Raw genomic sequence first — 26,763 nt, 5'->3', positions numbered from 1 at the left:
GTGAATCAGTGACTGACTGCTCTGGAGGCAGGAATCAGTAGTAGTAGTAGTAGTAGTAGTAGTAGTAGTAGTAGTAGTAGCAGCTGATGTTATGACGCCCAGAGTACTCGCTAGTAGCTTTAGCTTTAAAAAAGAGCAGCCATACCTTGTGAACTGATCTGATTTCAGCCTATTATTCCTCTACTTACATTATTGTCATTGTTATAAATACATGTATTGTAAAAGTAATCATAATTTTTCCATAGATGTATTGCAAACTGTTGTTTTTGCCTTTCAAGATTCCGACCTTACTTACTTTTGTTCTGAAATTAAACTACTAAATACTTCTATGTGACAAAATAATGTGAGCTCAATAGCCAACTTATGAGCTTTCCACCTCATCAGCACATGTTGACAGATTGTGCCTCTTGCTCATGTTTGTATAAACCCTAAACTCCTGCATGCAATATCTGTGTTGTTGTTGAATGACAGATCTGACACATCTCTAACACAGAAAAACATTTATTCAGATCTTAATACATTAATATTGAACAAGCTACATATTCATATTGATTGCAAATCACACAGCACAATTAAAATGTATTCCTGTATATAAATTCAATGTAACAGAATTTTATTTTAAAATATGTAATGGAAACTCTTCCTCTTGTTGCGAGGAGCACTTTGTCATAACATGTAAGTAAAAGTGCAATATCTTTCTACTCATAAAATTACAAAAATTGGTCCAGAATCTGACTTCTCTGACGGATTAAATATTTCGTTTTCCATTTCAAAAATTCAATATATCTTTACATTTTTTTCAGTAATTTGCTTTTTGATGCTATTTTCTAAAAACTGTAGCTAAATACAAGAAACACAACATTGTCAGTTAACAAAAGCTTAGCATATTAATCACTGCATCATCTATTTTCTAAATAAACTTCATTTTTATCCCATATAACTATCTGGAACATAGAGTTTTGACAACAACAAACACCATAATATCTCACAGCGCTATGTTACAATAAAATATCTCTGTCATAAGTTCAAAGAAAAAGAAAAAAAAAAGCAACATCAAATTAAGGAATACAATGCATAGATTCAATCATTTAAAAATGTAGAGATATAATTTACTTAGTACAGCTCTTTTTACGTTTAGAGTGAATCCTGTGACACTGACTACATGGATTCATTACAGTTTATCCTGACTTGAGTGACCGGCACAAATATATTTTATTCTGAACATATCACATGATAAAAATGCTAAATATATCACTTTTACTTCAAAAGGCAAATTTGGCTATAGTACACTATGGCATATTTGGGTAAGAAAAGGCAACACCTGGCACCAAAGCCAAACAGCAGCTTCTTTAACGGCCTTTTGAAATGTTAAAAATGTCATTGTACTCCTCTTAAACCTGCCCCACTACATGGCTTTAAAAAAACAAAAAAACATGGGCGGTGTCAGATCATGTGCCGTTACTGATCTGGAGTTTGCAAGTTTTCATTTCCACCAAACACCCAAACTAATTTAAAGAGCCTTCCCCTCTGGTTAGAGTGAACTCATTAGCAGTAGGACTTAAATGAAAACCTGCATACTCAGAGCCCTTGACAACACATGATCAGACTCATGCTGATATATGTGGATTCTGGATAAATAATGCAATCAACATTAAGGTAGACTGGCAGGTTTAGTTTGTTATCTCTAAACCACCCAGCCTTTCAGCCACCGAACCAGCCGCCTTCATTAGAAGCAGTCGTGTTCACAGACACCATCTTCACAAACGTAACAACAAACTTGTACACTATTTGTGACTCTGCATTATAAGTCACTGACAAGCCGACAAGCTCATTGTTAGTACAGTGATAAGTGGGAAAAGCAAGACAGAAATTGCAAATATACATGCTAGATAAAATACTTAACACTTAGTGGCGCTTTTCAGGGGCAAATTAAAATAGACTTGTTATTAAGAAGATCATTGGAGCTATATATTCACATGTTAACTTTATGTAATTGAATATCTGACTCGGAGACGGGTAGAGGTAGAAGGAGCAGAGTGAATGTGGAGTCTCGTTAAAAGCAGAAAAGCTGATCCTACCGATAGCATCAGACGGCTCTTTTTGGACAAAAATGTATCATACTGTACTAAGTTTAATCAGTCACACTAACAGTTTGAAACAAAGAAGATTCTTTTTTTTTAAGTTCTGAAACTATACAGGGGACAGGCTGCTTAAATACTCACAGTGTCTTTAATGACCATCCCTGGCGACTCAGCCCCGATGTGACAACAACAGCGGCAGTGAGAATATCTTTTATCCACCAACCTGCCTTGACCTCTTAACAATAACATAGCTGCGAAGCGTTCATGAAACCCTAACAACAACAATCTACAGTCACTCGTTACTTCTTTACTTAAAAAAAAAGTGAAAGCAGGGAACTGAAACTCAAGAATTCACTGTACTTTTCTTCAAGACTGCTGGATTTGAGTATCTTCTGGACCTCAGACATTTACAATATAAAACCCTTCAGGCCTGCATCTACTTTGTTAGGCACAATAAATAGGCCCCTGTGGTATTAAGGTTCAGAGTGACGAATGACTCAGAACAATTCTGATATCTGAGTGCAGGTTACGCACTAGAATAAATCTATATTAACCACAAATAATTTAGGTCTCAAATATATACTAAATCCAGTAAACATCTACTACATCATCTTAATATACATTCTTAATGTATGTACAAGAAATCAGAAAGTGTGTTACCGTTTTACAGCCTATTTGAGAAGAATTCATCAAGCACAGATCTGTCCACTCGCTGTGTGTTTAAAATAATCTGATCCAGTTTTCAACGTGGGCTCACCTCTGCTGCCTCGACTTTTGATTCCGTTCTGTAAACACTATTTACAGCCTTAGGAAATACACTAAGAGGCCCGATTTTACAAACTGTATGATGACGCTATGTACATTCAGGCAATGACAAAGTGAGTTATTATGTAACATCATCCGAGGATCCCTTGAGAAGTCTCTCACTTTACATCATGTCAGTCAACAAACCCATGAGCCAGATTACCTTCATAATTCTTCCATAGTGGTAATCAATTATCACCACACTGTACATACAAAAAGGTTGATTGTGGACACACAGTAAACATCTTGGTATCAGTTTGTGCACTTCAGATTGTTCTGCTGCTGCTGATGATGAGATGTAGTTGGCAGTGTCACTTGCAAAAATCACAGACGCTGCAACCTTGGTGAGTAAACCAGAGAGGTGTGTTTCAGTTTGGCTCTTATGTTAAGGCAAATTGCTTGGCACTTCGTTTGTACAAATTATTTGATATTTCAAAAATAATTCAGATTTCATCTCCACCAGTTCAGGGGCTCTAATGGAGATGTGTCCTCAGCTGTTCACGACAAGCCTCAGTCTGATGAAGTGATCTGAAAAGTATTTTTGAAACAGAAATGTTGATGGTACAGAGACTGCCGGTGAAGTTGGGTTGAGGATTCAACATCCTAAGATACACGATGATACACATGAGTTCCGATTGTGCCGCACTACAGTTTCTACCCTGACACCCAGCTGTGTGTGGTGGTCTTCACTCCGTGGGGGAAACCTTGTTGGGTCACCATTGGCTCAAAGTTGAAGTCCAGGGAGTCACCGTCCATCAGAGTGTCGTGGAGAACCGTCTCCATGTCAAACTCAAACTTCTCGATGGACATGTCGTCCAAGTCGCTAGGCAGCTTCTCCGGGTGCAAGGGCTGCGGCAGGCCTGGTCGGCCGTATCCGTTGGTGTTGAGAGGGCAGAAGCCACCAGGCATGCCTCCCACACTCAGGTGGCTGGAGAGGCCATAAGGCATCTGCATAGGGCCCTTGGCTGCAGGCAAACGCGTGGTGCCCCCACTGTGGTTCAGAGACATGAGCAAGCGGCCATTCATGGACGGTGACGAGGCCGGGGCTTGGCTGTGCACATTGCGGGGGTGATTGTGAGCGAGACCGTGCGGGTGACCATTCCCTCCACCCATGAGTTTGGCTGCATGCTGGTTGCTGCTGTACGGCGGCAGCATGCAGCCTCCGCTGGACTGAGACACCACAGTGTCCACTGACGGCATGAGGTCACCGTGCTGGTCTGTATCTGACGTCAGCAGCTCCTTCAGAAGCCCCGCAGGGCAGCTGTACTGGCCCATACTGGGCCCGAAGCTGGGCTTGCTCTCTGGCAGTGTCTGCAGAGACATGGACGACAGGGTGTTCATTCCTGCTTGGCCATACACACACTTGCGGTACTCCTGCTGAGGCTGCGCCCCCATGCTGGGGGAGCTGTAAGCGGGGTACCCTTGGCTGGGCTGCATCATCGGAGAGGGGGAGGACTGGGACGAGCCAGGGGTCGTCGCCCCTCCTCCAACCTGAGAGTTGTTGGGCGAGAGAAGGTTCAGGTTGTCCAGAAGGTTTTCCATGACATTCTCAGAACTGTGTCCCAGAGAGCCCGTCATCTCTGTGAGACTGGGCAGGGTGGCTGTCATCTTGGCCCCGGGGGCTCCCGGGTAGCCCATATGCACGTCTGCCTCCCCGAGGTCGTCCTCGGGCATGAAGGGTGAGAGGCGGCCGCTCAGAGTGCTGGCGTTGGAGCTGGTCCGAGGCCTGAAGCTGTTCCATGCATCAAAGTCGTCGTTGCTGTGGGAGTTGGGGCTGCCAGGCCACTTGGAGTAGGAGCCTGGGCTGTCTGCGCCTCCGTCAGGGCCGCCCTGCAGGGACAGCTGTGGGGAGACAAGGAGACTCTCAGTGTGTTGTATGTGCCAGAGACAGTCAGTGGAACATATGTGTTGGGCAGAAACCATCAGCAATAAAACAAATCGTTGGACGTTATTAAAAAAAGATAATAGAGTACTATTAGTATTCTCGTTTAATACAGTATCATTAATGTCATAATATGTTGGGAATAGCTTTTCAAGAATTTTTTACACACATGATGACTTTAAAAAACAATAAAACAAAAAATTGTGGATATGATATCATTAATTCTCAGTAATTTCCTTTAACTCTACTTAGCTAATAAATCCAGATGATTGTATTTGTTAACTGGATTCTTTATTTATCTACCTTTTTCTTAGCTGCTCTTCCTCTGCTCTTGGTGAACTTGCTGTTGTTGTCCATGGAGGCGGCCCTGCGTCGCGGGGACTTGCCGCTCTTCCCTCCCTCCGGGTTTAGCATCCACCACGAGCTCTTCCCTGTGCCCTCATTCTGGACGCGAATAAAGCGGCTGTGCAGCGACAGGTTGTGTCTAATGGAGTTCTGTAAGAGAGAGAGAGGAAGAGGGAGGCTGGGTGAGAGGCAGACAAACCAGAAAGTACACAACAAATTTGTGGTTGCCCTTTTCTCAAAACCCCTCAGATCCGCTTTGACATACAAGTGCAAATCCATCCACGTACAGGTGGTTCACTTTTTAAAAAACACACCTGGCTTGACAGCTGATTTACAGAGGAGAAAGGGGAGCTTTTTAAGGTCACTCAACAACCTAATGCCATGTGCAATTCAAACACACGCATGTGCACAAACACACACACATGTGAAGTGTACTCCATGAGCATTACATCCTGACCAGAACAAGGATTAATCTACAGACACTCTTATCTTAAAGCAAAGTGTACATGCTGGTCTTTATTTCCTTCACAAAAACAGAGGGGTCCATTGTAAAACCCTATAATACAAACTCACCTTCCACAACTATGTGTCTGAATCAGCACAGAACCAAATGGAGGAAACCGATACACCGATATAACGTTACTTAGTGACACCCTAGTGGAAAAACTCATTTTTGTGCAGGAAACTAGTGAAGCAGTAATAAAACAATGCAAACAAGAGCGAAAATATTGGGCAAACGTCTTCTAAGCAAACCACAGACATAGACACACCATTTCTGTCCTACTTTACTGGAACCACTGCTATACTGGGAAACTTCATTTGATTTTCGACCTGTTTTAATTTTCAAACGCTTAATCCGTCCAAACTGTTATTGAAGTGACCATTTAACCCTCAGAGGATAATTTACACTCTTTGGCTCTGTATAATTTTTTTTGCAGGGCCGCAACATGAAGTAAGGAGCCTTGGCCAGACATTACTGTGCATGTGTAAAGCTTGTTGTTTTGGAAGAAAGGCTGGAACTCCCGGCGCACACACACTCATGTAGAGCTTAGCGTGCATAGTGGCTAACGTCATCAAGCCTGTTCCTGCTGTGAGTCACTGCTTCACATCTGGTTCACAGTCTGCCCTCTGCTCTGCCTTCACCTCTGCTTCGCCTCATCTCCACCATCTCCAAAATCTCGTCCCACTCCAACCTAAGTATTTTCACTCTTGACTAAGTATTCAATGATTTGTTTATTCTGAAATTCGGGAAAAGTGTCACAGTTCTCCATTGCCTCAAAAGATGTCTTGAAATTGCTTGATTTGTCCAACAGCCTCAGCAACAAAGCTATTCATTTTACCATGATATAAAACAGAGACAAGGAGCAAATATCTTCAAAGATTAAAGGGGTATTCCAGCCATTTAGTGTCACACTTCCATAAAGTTAGTAGACTTGCAAGAGACAAATTTGAAGATACATTGAAAGAGAAAGGAGTGCAATATCCTGCCTTTAAGACCCTGATATGGATCAAGCTCTTAAAACACTGCATTTCCCATAATTCAACTTGATGCCATATTTTCTAATACCCTCCCTGACTAATAAATGCCAACATATTTCAGTAACCACAACCACAACCTCAAAATCTTTCAGTTAGAAATGTAAATCTCAAACCCAACCTGAGATTACCCTGATGACATCAGTATGATATCACAGGGTTAATTTTCAAAAACCAAGACATTATACAACTGTTTGAGTAGGACTCCTCGTGAACTGACCACGTAAACTGACCTCCATGAGTAAAATTGGTTGACTCTACCTTTAATCAATGAACAGAATTGTTATTTTATTTTTAGACAATCAACAGATCAATTATTTTGTATAAAATACTTTTATCTTCCATACCAGCCACAACACCCTCTTTAATTTTCCTGTCTCTCGTATTTCTGTAAAATCATCTCCTACTTTTCCTTCTCTCCACCTCTTTTCTCTCCTCCTCTGGAGAACCTCAGGCGCTTGGGCACATGGGGGCCCCGCATGAACACTGGCCCTTCACAAATGAACACAATACTGAATCAAATGACCCGACTGCCTTGGCCAATAGTCTCGGGCCAGTTTGCATGATCTGAGCAATGTGACAGCACTTTCCTGATTAGCCTAACAAATGCTTTTCTCCCCCCTCCTCCACGTGCAAGTCGCTGACAAAACGCGAAGAGTAAAGTCTGGTCATGAGCCTCTCCTTTCCATGACCGCTGAGGGTGCTGGTAATTTCAGCTGTGCTGCAACAAGGAATGACTGCAATGTGAGTGCAGACGCCTCGATGTCCTATTACAGCCCTATATCTTCCTGATGATAGGAAGGAGAAACTCACAGCTAAAGTCTACACTTCGGAGGCTCTGGTTTCTATTTTGGCTTATGTCAGAGTCAGTACCCTGTGTTGTGATTCTGGAGAACATTTTAAAACCAGTTCAAAAGTCTTGATGTTTGAGGAAGTACAAGTGAGGGGTCATAAAAACTGCTCGGATGGTAAATACCAGAACTCGGCAGAACTCGGAGTGCAGTGTGGGGAGTGTGGCTCACGGTGTCTGGTGGGGCCAATGGAAAAGCCTTGTCTCCCAATGTGTGTGTGTGTGTGTGCGTGTGTGTGAGAGAGAGAGCTCATGTTTTTAGTGCACTGGCATTACGACAAACAGCAGCGTGGTATGGCTTTAATTCTGCTGCTGTCCCCACTGCAGCCAGTGTTAACGTGGTTTTAAAAACACGATTGGGGATGAACACACGCACGGACATTCATATATTAATGTATTAAGGAAAAGTTATGACACATGGCTTGCTACATTTGATAATTTTAGTTTTTTTTTTTTTTTTACATATTAAGTTCTTTTGGATTCAGGGACCGTATGTGACACTGATTTATCTCTGGCCACAATACACAGGAATCTTAACATTCCAGCTAATCACTGTGTGCAAAGTTCAATCGTAATCAGAGCCAACTTGTTAGTATCTCTTAGGAAACAGTAAAGGCAGGATTCCCAGCCAGGCAGCCATCACAATCAACATTCCTCAGCAAGGTTACAAAACTCACGATTTCACAGAACTGAACTCTGGTTACCGTCGCACGAGGACTGACCTATCTTGTGTTGTATAAAAATATGACAATAACACCTTCCTGTCTCAAAAGTAAACAGTTTTTGGAACAGAACAAAAAGATTGCCTTAAGACAAAGTAGCCTGCAAAATAATATAAATACATAATGTTGCTTGCAATTATTACATCGTAATGTGAAAAAAAACAACTTTTTGTTGCGCTGAGGAATTTAATCATGTGAAAAAACAGGTAGTAATTTGTCGTCATCTCTGAAGGCTACTTCATGTAGCCAGAGATAATATAAAGACTTCTCTCTGTTCTGTCTGAGCCCACCGCAAGGAGCACCACCTCTGTTCTCTGAGTCAACAGAGCGGAGCTGGCAAAACACGAGGAAGTGACCACATGAAAGAGGACTGTGACAGGAAACAGAGCTGACTTCCTGCCTCGCAGGAAACGCGGCGTTCATGAGGCGGAGAAAAAGGCATGGAATGCGAAGCCGCAGCGCTGTGAGCCGAGTGGACAGCGCAAATTTAACTTTGGTCCCTCTCCTCGAACCCCCCACGGCCATAGAGTTTATGTTTAGCAACAGGCACTAATCCCTGATGTCACACTATATGAAAAGTAATGTTACTTTGTCGTGTGACTGCTGAAACTGAATTACATGACTGGATATGTCATGACTCAACCAGTGGCTGCAGTAAGGACGTCTGGGTGGTGTGAGTGCGTGTGTGCGAGAGAGAGCAGGAGAATGTGTTTTGAGGGAAGGCTATTTAAGAAATAGAGAAAGAGGGGCTGTGTGTGACAGAGTGAGCATGCATCAGTAAAGAACACACTGTGCTGGTTTAAACTCCCTCACTGGCAGCACTACTGAAAGGCCACAGTGTTCGTACATCAGCCTCCCCTCCTCTTTATTCCCTGTCTCCTTTGCTTCTTTTAATCTCCTCTACCTCTCACCTTGTCTGCTCTCACCCCTACTCCTTTCATCTCCTCTCCTTTCCCCTCCTTTTTCCTCTCCTTTCATCATTTTTGTTTCCTTCCTTCTCTTTCTCCCTCTTCATCTTCTTTCCTTGTCTTCTGTCACCTCCTTCCATCTCCTACATTTCCTTATCTTGTTTCCTTCCTTGTCTTCTCCTCTCCTCATCCTGTTTCCTTTTATCTCACCTCATCTCCTCTCCTCCATTTTCCTTCCTTCACCAATCCTCCCCTGACCTCTCCTACGTTCTGCAGCAGACAGACGAAAAAGTACCTGGAAAACACAGACGCTGGCATACTGTCCGAGGTGCTGACGCTCTGACAGCTGCTCAAATGTCAACTCGTCGATTGAAAAAATCCCCCAGAAGAGCGAACACCTCCTACTTGCAGGGCTGCTTTGAATCAAGTGAAGCCACAAGTGAAACCTCAGCTGCAAAGCCCATACAGCTACAAGTATAAAGCATCTGCAGCAATGCACCCTCCTCACTGACTAAAAGCGAGCAGCAGATACACGCTCACACGCCAGCAGTTCTCTGAGAGGTTTCATATACATGTACCAGAGATATGGAACCGGTGAAAGTGAAAAAAAGATGTGGTTTCCCTGCACTATTTCCACTGAACTCATTAGAGAAACGGTGCTGTCCTGAACAGGCTTTCTCAGCCTCTGTTACCCATGTTTCAGACTTATCAGTAGGCGTGTTCCTGCACTGTAACTAGCTATTTTCTGTGTAATGTCTGCAGATCTGAAGAGGGCAACCTATAGAGTGTGTAGCGCACCACTTCTAACCGCCAAAGTAAGTATCCCTAAAGCTGTAGCTTGGTCATGTCTGGAGCTTTGTGCTGAGTTTGAGCAATGTGGTTGAGAGAGAAAACACGTAAACCCGTTATTAGCCTAACACCAGCTCAGCAGACTGCCCGCTTAACAGCAGCATGGGGCTGAGACCACAGCTCCAGGTGAGATGGTGAGGCGACAAGTGACGGGGAAACTACCACTCACTGGAAACACAAAGTCATCAAAAGATACACTCATGGCAGGTTTTTCCCTTCATGGCAGATACACCTAGTATTCTGTCATCCATTACAACGGATTCCAATAGATTATGAAATCAGGTGCGCTAAATGTGGCGCATTGTGGTGAACTGGCTAAAGACTGATCAGCACATGAGCAAGAGGTAATAGTTATTTTCATAGAGTCAGTTCTTCTTGGCTAAAGATACTATGAGTTGATCCGACTTTTTTGGAGAGCTGTTTTAAAAGTTTTAAATCTTTCTAGACCAAAATTCTTCTGATTTATTACAATGGTCAATAAAGACAAGATATAAGATAAGATAAAATAAGATAATCCTTTATTAGTCCCGCAGCGGGGAAATTTGCAAGCGTCGTCTGTCATCTCTGCTGTGAGTGCGGAGTCCTCTAATGACTTGATTTATAAGTGTCTGTGCCTAAATGTCACCTCAATCTGCTGAGTCATAGTATATGTAGTCACTGGGGAAATATTCTAAGCTGGTGGAGCTTTACAGTATTTATCTACAGCCATTTTAGTGTCGTTTCAATGAAAATAAAAGGAGACTGTTACAGCCTGGGAGTACTGATCTTCACACATAATCAAATACACACAAGAAACATGGCTGTCTCTTTCTCTATCACACACATACACACACAGGGAAAATAAAGCAATACACCTTCACATAACCAAATTCACAAAGCAATCCGAATAGACTGCGATGACTTCATGTGTTTGCAGTTTGATAAGTTATCATCAGCACCAATATTGAACTGGCCAGTGATAATCACTGACCTATTTACTAAAGTCAATACATCAATGATCATAAAAGGCAGTGGAAATAAAAAAGCAGAGCACAGGAAATGTAAAGCCCTGGCCTTTTTATTAATATTTGGACCTTCGGTTTCATTAAACAGTCCGTAGAAAAGGAAATGACTGTTGTCATTAATGTTGCGTAGCAGCGAGCAACACAGCATGGCACCTCGGGTTTGACTGGCTGGGAACACATAAATGTGTCACTGTTCGCACTGATGTAAAAATAAGTCTGTTTGGCCACAATTTCTGTTTTTAAAAGCAGTCCTCGATTAAAAATAGAAACTGACCCTAGGACATGGTTCGAACCAGAAATAGATCATCTCTGCCCCCGGCCTCCATTCCGCCCCCTTCCCCGTCTTCTATTCCTCCCTTGTCCTTTTTCACGTGCTCCTCTGGGACATCATGCACGTACACCACTGGCCACAGCTGATCTCGCACTCATGTTGCAGCAAAAAGGGTCCCTTCTCACTCGCTGACGTCAACTTCCAATTATTCAATTTGGCAAAGAGAGGGCAGAGTGGAGGCCCGGACACAGAGCGCTCAGTGTGAATCTCTTTAAATTAACTTCTAGTTACGAGCCCAAACAGCAGTCTATGACTTCTAGGAAAGTAACTCTTCAAAATGGTCATCGTGAGATGCTGAGTTATAATACCATCATATAGCACAGATGGAAAGACAGAAAACACGACTCATGCAGAAGCAAATCTGTCTGCAAATGTATTTACTGACGGACTCTTGGCCAGATCTCCTTTTCACAATCCTCTGTAAGGAATCTGAGTGCAACCAACCACCCTCCCCCCCCCACACACACACACACACACACACACACACACACACACACACACACACACACACACACACACACACACACACACACACACACACACACACACACACACACACACATTCAGCTGAACTTGGAAGCTTGAGCGGATGATGATTTGTTAAGCCTAAGATTGATCGGTCTCACAGACGCTGTAGACAAATGATAAATAGGCAGTGAGTGGTTCTGTACAGAAGGTGAGAAGCAGTGTAGCCACTGACAATCCAGGATCTTTCATCGTCGTCTGATCGTGTGAGACGAGTGGCGCAGTTGAGGGGCTATTAGCGAACTTCCTGCTGCATTGTATCCGCACAGGAAGAGCTGGCCAGTCCTGATACTGATCCCATTGATGCCTCTGGTTTCTATGCAAAACGCTGCAGAATGAGGCCCTGGTTGGTGCAATGCAAGGGACAAGCTTAAGCTAAACACTGGGTTCAAGAGCCACTACTTCCTAATCAAAACTCTTTAGTCTGACTGGGCAGAACAAGAGGAAAAAGGAAAGAGGGGGCCCTTGTCCAGGTAGGCTTTTCCAGCAGGATTAAAATGGAGGATTAAGCTCTTACTGTACATCTTAGAAACACTTCCCCACTTATGACTTGCACCCATTATGAATCTAAACAGAACTTGGTGAGAGAATAATAAATCATTTGCCATTTACTCTGGTTTGGCCGACGTCTGACATGTGGACAAATGGCTCCGAAAGAAACCTTGGCTGATTCAGTGAGTAAGTAAATCATATATCTAAAACTTTAAACTACACAATCAACAAGTGTAACAATCAGAACAGTTGTTGACTGAGGAAAAAAAGCCAAAGGTTTTGTGTTTGTTGGCTGTAAAAACCTTAAATCCAATCTGTTCTTTGCTCTTCCCAGATTTAAGGAGGTGAAGATGCAAACAACCAATTATAAGACTGATGCAGGTACAATAATTATATCTAATTCATGTTTGCTAAATTCTAGGTTTATAACAGAAATCAAATATATTCTTATGTCGTAACAAAGTCCAAGTTGTCAATTTAAATGTGCATGTAGCAGCTTAAGGTACTTTATTTCCAGAAATGACAACCATGTACTTTTTTTTATTGCCTCCCATCTTACCAATTGCTTAGTGATAATTCCATATCATCACCTATTGACCATTCAATTTGATCATATCATGTTGTCATCTCTCAGAAAAGTCTATATTGCATTGAATCCAATGCTATAAGAAAAACAATGTGTTTATATTGTTTTAGTGATAATTCACTGTCCTTATGTCACCTACAAGCTCCATAAATGTTGTCTCAATAGGAAACAGAGTGACAGATTGAAATATTATCATCACATTTTGTGTTTTCTTCAGACTATTCATAAAGGTGTTTATGATAACTGCAGCACATACTTTTCAAATAATGTCCCCGCAGCGTGTTAAAGGCAATGGGTGTTAACATGCTGAGCTCTCCCTTGTGCTCGCTGCTTTACTGACTCAGAACAAGCTGCACACAGCTCATGTGTACGGACAGGGACCGGGTTGTGCTGGCCAAGCTTACCATGCTGAAATATGCGCATGTGTTGCTATGTGCAACACAATGTGAGTCTGTAAATGCACAGAGCAGTGTCTGTGGAGCGGGGATATTTTCCGCCTCTGATCAGCAGAGCGGCTGGGCTGGGCCGCTGCCTGCTCCGCCTGGATAAAGATGCAGTGTGTGGACCACTGCTGGGTGCCTGTGTGGCGGCCTGCATCCATAGGCCTGACCCACCACGGGAGGGAGGGATGGAGGGAGGGGGGGTTGAGGGGTTATATTTATAAGCCTGTTACCCCAGTTCAACCTGGCAAACACGGGGATATCCCCAAGCTGTTTTTATGGCTGGATGTTGAGTCCAACAATAAATCTGCAACGGGTTACAGAGTTGAGCCTTTCTGTGTTGTTTTATGACTCTGTTGGCGCTGATATAAATAAGTGCACTTCTAAACTGTTTACATGGAAAAAAAGGCAGTATGTCAACAATATTTGTCATGAGTTAAAGTAGTGAAATAAAAGAAAACGACCACCCACACCGTTTGAATATGGACTGTTTTCTAAGAAGTGCAGTTCTTAAACGTCACCTCTTGAACAGCAAAATGTCACCAATTTTAAACAAAACTTCACTTGCAACTTGGTTAGCACTTGAAAAGTGTAAATGAGGGCACATTATTGTTAAAAAATGTTTCCCTGATACTAAGTCTGAAGTCACAATTAACCATTTACAAATAGGCTTCTTTCTTAGCTTTCTTTCTTTTACATTTAACTCTTCTACTGATACATCCATGATGCAGTCTACAAGTTGGGCTGTAATGCACTTACCTGTAAAACTAGCATGACTCATGCTCTGCCCCAAATAACAGTTTTCAGAGAGAAAAAAAGAACCTTAAAGAGAAACCTTATGAGATGTAGTAGAGCCATTATAGTCTTTTTATCACAAAGACATTATGTTTTTTTCACAGGCTCATTATGAAAAGGAAATAACGGTGACAGAACACAAAAAAAAAATATATATATGAAGCTCACAGAAGAGTTGCTTTATTCAACTAGTGTTTCTGTATCAGAAACTAACAACTAGATTGAGACGTCTCTCCTTTTTTTCACGGTTATCTTATTTTTTTTTATCTTTGTGTTTTTTTGCAATGCACAACAAAGTTTGTTTAACATAAACACATTGCTTTGTTTAATGCTTATGTACAGTGGGTACGGAAAGTATTCAGACCCCTTTAAAACAGCCATTTGCTAAAATCGAAAAAGTTCATTTTTTTTCGCATTAATGTACACTCAGCAACCCATCTTGACAGAAAAAAACAGAAATGTAGAAATATTTGCAAATTTATTAAAAAAGAAAAACTGAAATATCACATGGTCATAAGTATTCAGACCCTTTGCTCAGTATTGAGTAGAAGCACCCTTTTGAGCTAGTACAGCCATGAGTCTTCTTGGGAATGATGCAACAAGTTTCTCACACCTGGATTTGGGGATCCTCTGCCATTCAAATGGCTGCAATGAAACAAAGGGTGAAAAATTTAAAGGGGTCTGAATACTTTCCGTACCCACTGTACAGTTGCTTTCTTTTAAATTATCATCAGCGTCCTTGGCCTTGTTGCTATTACACCAGCGCCATTCGATGACAACACATTCAACACATGAATTAAAGTCTGATGGGAACAGCTGGATTGTGCTATGTGTTCATGTTGTGGTTAAAAGAAGTCCTTGGTAGACATAGAAAAAACATGATGACTTAGATGTTGCTATTGTTTATATTTGAACTCGTAGATTGCGATATATGACTACAGAAATACTGCCCAACATTCAAAACCTCATCTAATGAATATTTGAAAATACCTTATCGTTCGTGGTGAGGGCTCACATTTTTGTAGATAGTAAGTGCGACATTAAACCAGGGCACTGAGACCTGTCAGAGGGGCCTTTATCAAGCTGGAACCAGTACAGGTCAAGACAGGATTCATACATGAGCAAGCCAAAGCCTCATTCCAGCATTTACTTCTTATTGAACAGATGTCCATACAGTATTTTTTTAAAGCGATGATTTAGAGGAACGATAAGCAATAACACTGATTCATTTTATTTCCCAGCTCTGAGTAGCGCTAAGCGGAAGAATGGACAACAAAACAAAGGAAACCCTGGAAGAGGAAGAAACCACACAATCTGGCGTCACGCTCAGTGTTGCTTCCTCTACTCATGACATCACGGCCCTGGTACTGCATTCGATGCGCTGCTTTCAAGCAGCCACTTCCTGTCAGTCAGGGGCAGAAATTTGCATCTCGTAAGCGGGAGAGGAAGAGGTGGAGGAAGAGAGAAGTAACAACTACATGTGCTGACGTAGAAACTGTAATATGAACAGATAATGTTTACAACAGTAATGGCAAAGGATCACCTGTTTAGCGTCTGCTAAATGACTGTAATGTAATGTAATGTAATGTTTATCACATTCACCATAAGCCACATTAACTTCATCATATCCCCATAATCATAGGATTCAGATTGTTTTTCTCTCAAGAGAGATTAAATAAATGGTGAGTTGCGTTAGAGGGGATATTTCTAACCTTTTGCTAAAAGTCATTGAATAATGATGACACGTCAAGATAAATCTGAGTAAAATTCCAAATGACAGTATCTTCGAAACAATGAGAATAATGATTCACAACGACACAAAACCCAGTGTCGTCAACGGATCAAGACTCCTTCTTTCTCTCTTGTCAATGACTTCAAACAAGAGATGAATGATTCATTGAGAGAAAAAATGAGTCCACGTGTGGTAACATGTCTAATCTGCCTGACTGGCGCTGCTGCATTTCGTTGTATCCAACACAGGAACTCTTAATGGAAACTAAAGATGCCACCCACATCCGTACAGTATATTTTATATCTCACATTACCCCGGAATACATAAATACTCTGTGGAAAACTACACCTTTTTCTATCTCTGCCATTTGTCACTGTGATAAAATAAGGACATCCTCTTATTGCTTTGGAAATAGCTTACTGAAATCAATCTTAGACGTGATTTTTTAGTCTATGCAAATAGAAGCCAATGTCAAGTGAAACCTTACTGCTGGTAACCTGTCCGCTCCCCGTAAGGTGTTTCTTTTATAAACACTACGTCATTACAAGAGCCTCGCTATACAACACAGACAACAGTGCAGCATTGTTGCTACACCAATGCAAACCTAAAGTGAACACTCCTGAGGGCGGTTACACTGTTACGCACTTTGACCTTGAAACAAACGATTACTCACTGTGACAACAAAAGCGGGGAACCTGCTGTCTGACGCACAATCATAACAGCTCTTTTGATTAAAGTGTGCGTATAAATCTCTACCCATGCCAGTCAGCCACAGAGCTCCTGTGAGCGTCCATGTATGTGAACACAATCACACATGCCTGAATGCATGTGTGATTGTGTGATAATGCCCGGCCAGTCTGACAGGCACCGTGCGTAATCGCCTTAGGGCGGGAATTGCACAACAATGTGGGTCTGGGTAATGCCTGTGGTTTGGGGCCCTCAGCAGTGAGCGGTCCCGTAAAAAGTGTTGCTCTGCTCACTCCCGGCGGGTCTGCAGCTGGTTCACATAAACACATCAGCTATGAGAAACTGATAGGGCACCACATTTTTCATGAGTGAAGAAGTGTCGAGAGGCTTTCACTTCTCGTTTGAATGGTGAAATTATCCAAAATCCACAGTTCCTCATCCCACATTGTAAAACACTGCTGAGGTCTTCCTGCTGACCCCACAGGAAAGTTTTCCAAATGTTTTGACCGATGAGAAGTTGTGGTGGCAGACTGAGCAACAGCATACTCTCTGGAACTAACTGCCATGCCTGGGCAAACCCTCTGCCAAAACAGACGATCACGTGCTCTCGGCCTGCTACTACCGAACCCACACGGAGAAAAACAAAACAATCTGACTCATCCTAGATGACTGTTTACCTGACCACGCTGCTGGATGTCAACTCTTTTTTTTTTTTTTTACTCCAGAGTAAAGCAGCATGCGTGGGCACCTTTCCTCCGTCCTGTTGAATGAGGCTCTACGCTCTGCTGCTATCTTTGTGTATATCACTTATACTCTGTGCAGTTATTGGACTCCGCACTCACTGGATGATCTGTCCTCTGGTCCACAGCCAGAAAAAGAACTGACAAAACAAAACTCTGGCAGGGTTGCTGCGGGTTTGTGTGATGCCAGTGTCTGAGGTGGGTGGAAACACCGTTTACACATGATTTGTTTCAATGAAAGGGGCACTTTGCTGGGATTTTCCTAGGTCATTTCCAATGAGATAAAGGCTGTATAAGTGTGAAGTTACCAGTGGTAGCACCAGCTGTGTCACTAACTCAGGTTGAAAATATCAATTATAACATCGTAAGCTATTACTCCTCTGCTCAGTAAACATACAGGCATGCTCAAATTAAGTACGTCATCTGTTTGAGAGAATCAGTTCCAATCAAAACACAATGTAAAATTAAAATAGTAATGGTAGAGATAAATAGAAAATAAGATATCAAACTATAAAAACGTCCCTTTCAGTGAACTATAACAAGGGATTCAACAGCTGTATACTAAGACCAAATTTTCTATATTGCATTGAAAAGCACGGGAGCATATCACCCAACTTTTGTAACAATTTTATTGTGAAGACGGTTATGTTTCAGCTAGTTTAAAATATCTTGTTTTTAGCTCAGATTGGTTCAGCCAAAAAGTTTCTTAAGCCACATAAGAGCTTGACTGTTTGGCAGACCATCTGGAACATCAAGAAGGAAATCAAACCCATGCAGATGTGGTTGTTCTTTTATCTCGAGCAACAAAATCTTAATTATTGCTTTTTCAAAGTAAAACTAATTTGCATCTTACATAAGTTCTGCATGTTTTGGGGACATTTAAGTGGAGAAAATCTTTGTCTTTGCAATACAGTCTGCCAGGCAGAGCAATGACCCAACTGAATCTGAACTTGTGAAGCCTCCTGGTCTCAGACAGACCACCAGACAGACATGATCCACTGTGTGTGGTATGTGTTTCTCACAGCTTCTTTCTTTATGGAAACAATTGTCAATACGTGTTGCAGTGATGCAACTTTATAGCTACAGAACGGCTAGATCCATCAATAAACAAATGTGTACCCTTGCAGACATAAACACCATTTGATATTCCTCCTGCGCCGCACTGACCTGCTTATTCACATCTTTCTTTTATTCCGGTCTGTTGAGTTTTAAGTCATTAATATCCTAACATGTTTCTTGGTAGAGGAAATGAGGGACAGAAAACAACAGGGGGTACTGAAGCCGGGGCTGACAGGTAATCAAATGTGGAGCAGGACAGAAGGACAACATGAAGTTGGGAAATAATCTGCGGGGCTACTATAGTTTCACACTGTTGCCCAATCCAATCATTGCGGTTGGGCACAGTTACATCACTTTGAACATGACAGTTTTTTCCACTCATCGTCTTCACATTGTCAAACCATGCTGAGCCAAAAACACCTAACACAGGTGGATCTACTCATGCTGAACCAATTAGTCAGTTAAACTGTTACTTAATCAGCAGGAAATTATGAACATTAAGTCATTCATTAAAAAAAAGTAGACAAACATGAGACATGTAGAAATGAAATAGTCTTTGGGTTTTGAACTTTAAAGGTCACTTTCCCTTTTTGGAACTTGTGATGGGCATTTCCAAAGTTATTTTGACATTGTATGATGGATTCAACAATTCATAAATTTAAGGCATACATAACCAATACGTTAACTGATACTGGAAATAATCATTATTGCACTCCTCGTATTAAAGAATAACAGGTAGGATTCATCAATACTCACAGCTGCTTTTTAACACCCGTGGTGTGCCAGCTATGGTGATTCAGCACATAGTGATATGAAAAGCAAAAATGGGGAAATAGAGCCATCGGAAGGATATACTGGATTAAAATCAGCTGGGGAGAGAAGGAAAGTCAGAATATCACGCCACAATAAAAGAAGATATAAAAGCCTGTGCAGGAATGTTCCCTGTGTCGGCCTGTCTGTCTGTCTGCCATCGTGTCTGTGCATCTGCCAGCAGCAGGGCTTTAATTATGAGGCCCAGGTTACACACACACACACACACACACACACACACACACACACACACACACACACACACACACACACACACACACACACACACACACACACACACACACACACACACACACACACACAGGAGACTAGCGTCCCACATATCTCTAACACAGTGCCTCACAGTTCCGCTGACTAACCAGTGGCACCAGACTTTGGCCTGCGGCTCCCTGATTCCAGTAAATGTCTTGTTATGCAACTCCTAACAAGTGTCACCCAGTCTGAACTTAGAGCATTCTGGTTCTCTGCTGCTCCCTCTCCTTCTTTCTCTTTATCTCTTAATTTTCCTCTGAAGACAGTAAGCGGTTTGCTCCTTCAGGGTTGGACCATGGGGGAGGGAGGGGGCAGTAACCCTTCACAACATTAAGTGTGCCCTGCTTTTGTGCGGAGGCAGAAAACCAGGAATGGAGAGGCAGGCGGCGCAGGCAGGAAATGGGGAGGAGGGTGAGGAGAGCTCCTCCAGCTCTTTGCCTGAGAAACACAGCTGCCCCTCATGTCTTGGGGCAATGCCAAGGTTGGACTCCCCTACCGCCTCAGGGGGGTAAGAGGTGTGTGTGTGTGTGTGTGTGTGTGTGTGTGTGTGTGTGTGTGTGTGTGTGTGTGTGTGTGTGTGTGTGTGTGTGTGTGTGTGTGTTGTGTTGAACCAGTAGAAACAGGAGGACTGCTGTTCTATCCACCTCCCTGTCCTACTAATACACATACAGACCCAGAGAAACACGCAGTCTGTGATCAGTGATGAAGTAGAACCGGCTTTGTGCTCACTCAAGATTAGCATGCTTAATCTAATTCTTAGCTTCTGTGTTTCTTTGAGCCATACTGTATACCTAGGGTTCATGGGAAGAAAAAAAAAATGAAGATTAAACACAGCAATTACATACACCTCTGCATGAACTGTCGGGAAAGTTAAACCCTCTCCAATTAAAAGTAATGAAACAAAACAGGTACAGTGTGACACAAAGTAATCAATTAATTAGATTAAATTTGATTAAAGCGGTTAGAATGATCTTCAATGTGATGTTTACAATAAGCAGGGCTGGGCAATATATTCCGCAAGACAACAGAAATATCTAGAAATTGTGCTACACCACTGATACCAATTTAGCACTCCCAAGTCATAATAGAAGATTTCATCCGTTATCCCTTATCTATATTTGAAATAGTGTTATAGTTCAAGCCTGCATAATCTTAGCTGAAACATTGTTGCATAACGTAAGCTACACTTTTCTACAGTATTTTCTATTCCATTTATTTTCCAATGGCCAGATTGATTGATTGTCTCTGGAAACATATCTGGTAATTAACCATCCAAACTCACTGTAAGGTGGCACAACATTAGGATGTTATTGGTATATCTGTCAGCTGTTAAGTAACAAGAATTTCACAGTACAGAAAACTAGGTTTGGGGGTAAATTAGAAACAGTATCGCCACAAATAGTTTATCAACCAGTGAGCAGTGACAGGTTCCTTTTTACACTGTAAAACTTCCTGTTAGATATATATATATACATATCAACAAATCTAAGAGATCAGTATCAATATTGTTTGCTTTTGTTATGTGTTTACGTTGAAAAAATGATTAACAGTAGATATAGCGTTAGCAGATTTTTTAAAACTCAAAGATCAATAAACACAACTTTCATTCTGAGTATCAATAACCAGTCACGTTGCTGGGATCCATGTGTCATAAAGTCAAATCCCAGTATTCCACACACACACTTGTATCCCGACCTACTACATAACCTATCTGAGCCTTGTGGTGATGCCTCCAGTGTTTACTGTTGGACTGAGAGGGATTGGAGTCGATGGGTCATGGTAATGACCCTGGTGTCACTTGCTGTATGATCTGCTTGTACCTCGGTGTTTGTCTGCTCCGGCACAGTTTGTTTGGAGATCCGTGGGAGTGTTTACCAGCGTAGGTTAAGGAATTTCATGTCAAGAGAGCGCCGTGTACAGAGGAAACCTATGACCGAATTGATCTCGATACCGACATCAAAGAGCACCCAAACCACCCAGCGCAACTGGCTGAACCCAAATATTTATCCCGCGGTGACGTACGCATAGTAGCGAAATACAGGAAAGAAGAGATTTTTGGCATGTATGCAAGGATGTGTGCGTACTGCATATACTGTACTGTAATAATGCTTGTGTGCATTGTGTGTGTGTGTGTGCATGTGTGTGTGTATGTGTGTATGCTGCAGCCTGGAACAATATTTGTAATACTTGAACTACATACATTTTATGGAGTGAAATAAATAAAAAGCTTGAACAGGACATTATTAAAAAATAAATAACCAGCTCTACAGAGAGGTTTGGTGATGCATAATTTGTGCCATCTGTTCTTCTTCCTGTTGGATGGCATCATGTGCCAGGCCCAGTGTCCAGTCCACTCGCAGAGCTTCTCCAAGCTGGTCCCACCTGGCACAACTGTCCTCCAAATTCACACTGTCGCAGACGGCCCGAGAAGTGTGGAGGCTGCCATGACTCAGTTCAGACACGACCGACTGTGGAGGATCAGCAGCGCCGAGAAACAAGCTCGGCCTCAAACAATTACAGAGCAGACAGCCTTAATCATAGATTAATGAAAACTTTGTGTGCTTCGGCCCATTCCCTTCAGGGGAGCCATATCTTTTCAGAGAGATCAGTCACATGGAGACATGATCTCTGGTTAACTTCACACAGACTGAACCTAAAGTGATTTCAAATCAATGTTTGAGGGCGTTGAACAGCCATTGGTGCCAAGAGAAACAAAGTATTTGGGTTGTGAGAGCACAAAAGAAGCCACCACAAACGTATGACTTAACACTGAACCAATGCATCCGCCTAATATTTCCACTAACCACAGAACATGTATAGTTCTCATTCTGCTTGTTTTATTCTCTCCTGGTGGTTCACAAAGTTCAAATCAAAGGTCTGCCACGCAATTTACATATTTCCGTGTTTGAAATCAGTCATGGTGCCTCACTCGACTATATATAGCCAAATTAAATGGAGAGGATCAAGGAGTTAAATGCTGACTAATGAATCTAACTGTTTGGGAACTCATATTTACATCAGAAGGCCATTGGGGAAGGTACAACGCAACACAAATCACATGTCAGACCACAAAATAACCATTTTACATTGTCATCTTTCCTCAGCTCCTCTCTGGCCCCGGCTCATAAGTAAGCTCGCTCTGAAAGGACAATGTGTGATAGCCCCCCTGTGTGGAACCGAGGGGAGCTCCGTGAATAACTCCCCTCGCAGCAGTGAATGGCACTTTGCTTTCCCACAGTATTACTCAGTCTACACCCCCAACATGGCAGGATAAGCAGCGAGCCCAGGCGGTGGCTGAGCGCCCCTCTCCAAGCCGCCAATCGCACAATAACTGTTAAATGGAGCGAAGGGCTCTGAGAGACTTCTGTTTATTTAGGTACATTAATGAGTCTTTCTCACTGGGACTCTGCTGCATGCTTTGCAAAATGTAAATGATCTACTATTGGATGTAATGATGCTGGACTCCCGTGTCTTAACTGCACTCTGCTAGAACATCCTAATTACATGCCAACCTGTGTGTTTGTGTATTATGGTGCTACCTTACCACATACTGCCTATGGATTCTTTATTCAGATCCATGCTAGCCTCCACAAACTGACTGATACGTATCCACTGGTCCTCATGGATGTATCCCCACATTAATGCATCCATCTTCATATAGTATTTAGGATGAGCGTTATTCACTTCTCAATGACATCTTTGCTCTTCTCTAGCAAAACGGAGAGCTATCTTTAATATAAGCGACTCTGTATTGATGTTCATGAAAGGGGCACACACACACACACACACACACACACACACACACACACACACACACACACACACACACACACACACACACACACACACACACAGCCATAGCATAGCAGAGCTGCTGAACATTTTAAAGTACCAAAGTAATGTATGTGATGAGTAAGTGGAGGGAAATGTTGCTCTTCCTACTTGCACAATATCATCTGCCAAGTACCTGCTTTGTTTACTAGCCCGTGCGTGTTTCACCGCACTGAAGGGGTTTTTGCACTCCCATATAATTTGACTGACAGGACTACGTTTGACAGCTCAACTTGAATTTGGTGACTAAACACTGCGGTGAAATGGATGAATATGGAGCAGGGCGTTGCTGAAAACTCCATTTGGGGATTTACCAACTTGTATGGCAAAATCTGAAAGTTGTGACTGAATTTTTGCTGTGATTTTTTTGTCTATCTATGTGATTCAGTAAAAAATAAAAAAATAAATGCAGGCATTTGTGCCTGACATGAATGTGTCATCTCTCAGCACATGACTCACACATGGGAACCTGCTGTGACAAAGGAAGACAAAAAAAAAAAGTCCACAACTGCTTCATATTTCATTGGCAACCCAGACAGCCTTTAACAGAGGGAAGCCGTAATAAATCTCTCAATGTGTGACTACAGGCTCAATATGATTTCCCGCTGGGAGAGTAGACTGACATCAATTTATTGTCAGACACCACTGGAACTATGTGTCTCCGAAGGGAGGTTTACGCCCTTCAATAGTGTTCAGTGGGAGGGCCTGTCACACCACATCAGAACTTTTAAGTCCCCTCTTGTGTAATGATCTGGATAGCTTCCAGGACACACGAATGCTTCTGGTACTTCCTTATGACATATACGTCCAAACACAACTTCATTCAAGGCACACACTCTAATATGTAGGAAAAAAAACTTTGATTTACACATAAAATCTATCATACTTTTCAAAGTAACAGCAGAGAGAGAGGAGAGGAGCTGTCTCAAACACACCAAGCCAGAACTCACAGCATTTAGTGAAAAGCACATTGAGGGAAGCAATAAGGCAGAGAGAGGGAGAAAAAAAATAAACCCTGTTGAGTCAGCAGACTCATGTAAATCACATACTGCAGGGAGAAGTCAGATGACTGTCGAAGGTCATGGTAGCAATTGCCCAGTTTACTGAATTGTCATGAACTGGATGGGTCATAATGAGAGGAGGAGGAGGGATTGCTTCACAAGACAAGACCATGGCTAGAAGCAAGTTCTAAACAATGTAACAGACACTCAAAATCGTGATGCATTACTTTTTGTCAATGCAGAAACATTTGTGGGAAAAAAATAATAAAATAAAAATACCCCATGCAACTATTAACAACATTCCCTGCAGGAGACTTATCAGTGACAACCATACATGATGGAGATAAACAACTCTGATCAAAAAACATTATAGCCTAGTCACAATAAAGTGACTATTAAACGCTGCAGACAAGCAAGACATCCCTGGAGGGATATTACAGTGATACCACAGGAGATAAAACATAGCATAAAGCACAATTCAGTCCCTGTGTGAACGCACTGTTTAGTGCCACAGCCAGAACTGGAAAACTTTATAAGCTACTAAAACAGCTTTGTTGGGTTTAAGCAGTAGTCGTAAGGCATTCAGGCTGTAAACTCCACACACAGTTGCTCACACTGTTTCTCCTGGATAGAAGTGCACCAAAAAGAGGAAAAAAAAAAATAGAAACAAACGTACCTTCCAGCCTGCAGAGCTGTTGCTGTCACCTTTGTCCTTGAAATAAGGCACACTCTTCACCATCCAGTCGTAAATCTGAGACAGAGTTAGTCGGTTCTCGGGAGAACTTTCGATAGCTTTGGTTATGAGGTCAGCATATGACATATTCCCCCATGCGTTTCGCCGGGAGGAGCTGCTCTTCCTCTGGGCAGCGGCGGCGGCAGCTGCGGCCGAGGAGGAGGAGGACGAGCCCACCGGGGAGGAGAGCAGAGACACCTGCTGCTGCTGCTGCTGCTGATGCGGGAGTTGTGGGTTCGGGTGATGCTGATGTTGCTGCTGATGCTGATGTTGCTGCTGTGGAGGCTGCTGGTGGACGCAGTTCTCCTGGCACTGGAAGTCAGCACACAGGATGCCGGGCTTCTGCTCCACGAAGTCCTCAGTCTCCTCCAGCAGGCTGAGGTTGTTGATGAACTCGTTGCCGGCGGGCTCCTGCTTCACGGACGGCACCGGGGAGGATGTGTTGGAGTCGCCCGGGTTGATGAACTCCGGTCGGGGCAAAGGCCAAGTGCATGACCGGGGCCGCGATAGGGGCTCGAAATCCGGGTCGATTTCCACCAGGTGTGGCTGCTGGGCCGCTTCCGCCATGGTCGAGAGGTGACGGGAGCCAAGTGTTACTATGTCATGTAAGAGTGACGAAACTGTCCTGCAAAAGTCTCAACTTCGCCTTTTAATATGTGCGAATAAGATGAATGCTGTGCTCCGCCTGGGCGCAAAGTCTACACCGAAAAGTCACATCCCAAGCCGGTAAGACAAAAAAAATCTGTGTTAACAGTAAAGAAAAAGTATGTTTCTAAAAAAAAAAAAAAAAAAAAAAAAAATCCTTTACCTGTGGAAAAACAAAAGTTGTCTGAGTGTCCACAGTGTGTTGAAGCTTTGTTGTTGTTGTAGTAGTGGTGTTCCGTGTGCGCCCTGCACCGCCTGTTGACTCTCTGTGTTGTACAGCATGTGAGGACTTACTGGAAGTATCGTTTGTCAGCTGACACCGCCCATATTTGATTGACACCAGAAGAGCGCCAATGAATGCCATCGAAGGAGTAGTATGGGGGAAAAAAAGGTCCTTGTTTTCATTCTTTCGTCTAGTAAACATCTAATCTGCCCCCCCTCCAAAAAAAGAAAAAGAAAAATAATATTCCTCTCTCCATCACCCCACCGGTAATTAACTTCAGACAATGATTTTACACTTTAAGTCCAGAGTGATCATATCTCTAAGACCTACTTTTCTATACATCTCTGCTTTTTGATGGAAGTATTTACAAAACCTACAATCACATACCAAATATCAAAACTAGGGGTACTGCAGATATAAAATGGGCTGCATGTTAAAAAATAATAATACTAATACTACCAACTCTGCATTGCCTAATAAAAACACAGAGTTGTTTTAATAAAAGATTTAAGAATATTTTCATTGAAAGTGTGTGTGCAACAAACAGTTTCCGTCCTCAGATGTATGTCTACTACTACTAGGTGGTTTGTTGAACCAGAAGCTGTTTGGGAGTCTTCAGCCCACTATGGACTTTATTGACATCTTGTGGCAATTGTTAAGTATCACCATCAAACCGCCAGCATCTAATCTCTTCCGCATTTGCCTTTATATTTAGTCAGTGTGACACAGGTTTACACCACAACAAAAGACACGTTATATATATATATATATATATATATATATATATATTTTTTTTTTTTTGCACCAGTGCGCTTTTTTGTTTGATTTACCAGCTACTCTGCTCTGGAACATATTAGCTATCAAATAAAATGTAAATAT

The 26,763-nt window shown here is 42.4% G+C and overlaps 1 protein-coding gene across 1 annotated transcript; it reads right to left on the bottom strand.

Moving 5' to 3' along the window:
• Nucleotides 1–485: 485 nt before the first annotated feature.
• On the bottom strand, nt 486–25,800 carry foxo1a (forkhead box O1 a). Its single transcript, XM_054602292.1, has 3 exons — nt 24,960–25,800; nt 5,071–5,262; nt 486–4,727 (listed from the first exon to the last, which is right to left on the bottom strand). Exons 1-3 carry the CDS (start codon nt 25,581–25,583, stop codon nt 3,540–3,542), a joined length of 2,004 nt encoding a protein of 667 aa, XP_054458267.1. The 5' UTR covers nt 25,584–25,800; the 3' UTR covers nt 486–3,539.
• Between the last annotated feature and the right edge of the window lie 963 nt (nt 25,801–26,763).

The sequence above is a fragment of the Anoplopoma fimbria genome, chromosome 1, assembly GCF_027596085.1.
Source record: "Anoplopoma fimbria isolate UVic2021 breed Golden Eagle Sablefish chromosome 1, Afim_UVic_2022, whole genome shotgun sequence".
NCBI lineage: Eukaryota > Metazoa > Chordata > Actinopteri > Perciformes > Anoplopomatidae > Anoplopoma > Anoplopoma fimbria.
The sequence above is the reverse complement of the archived record's forward strand: the minus strand, read 5'-3'. Positions and strand labels throughout refer to the sequence as shown.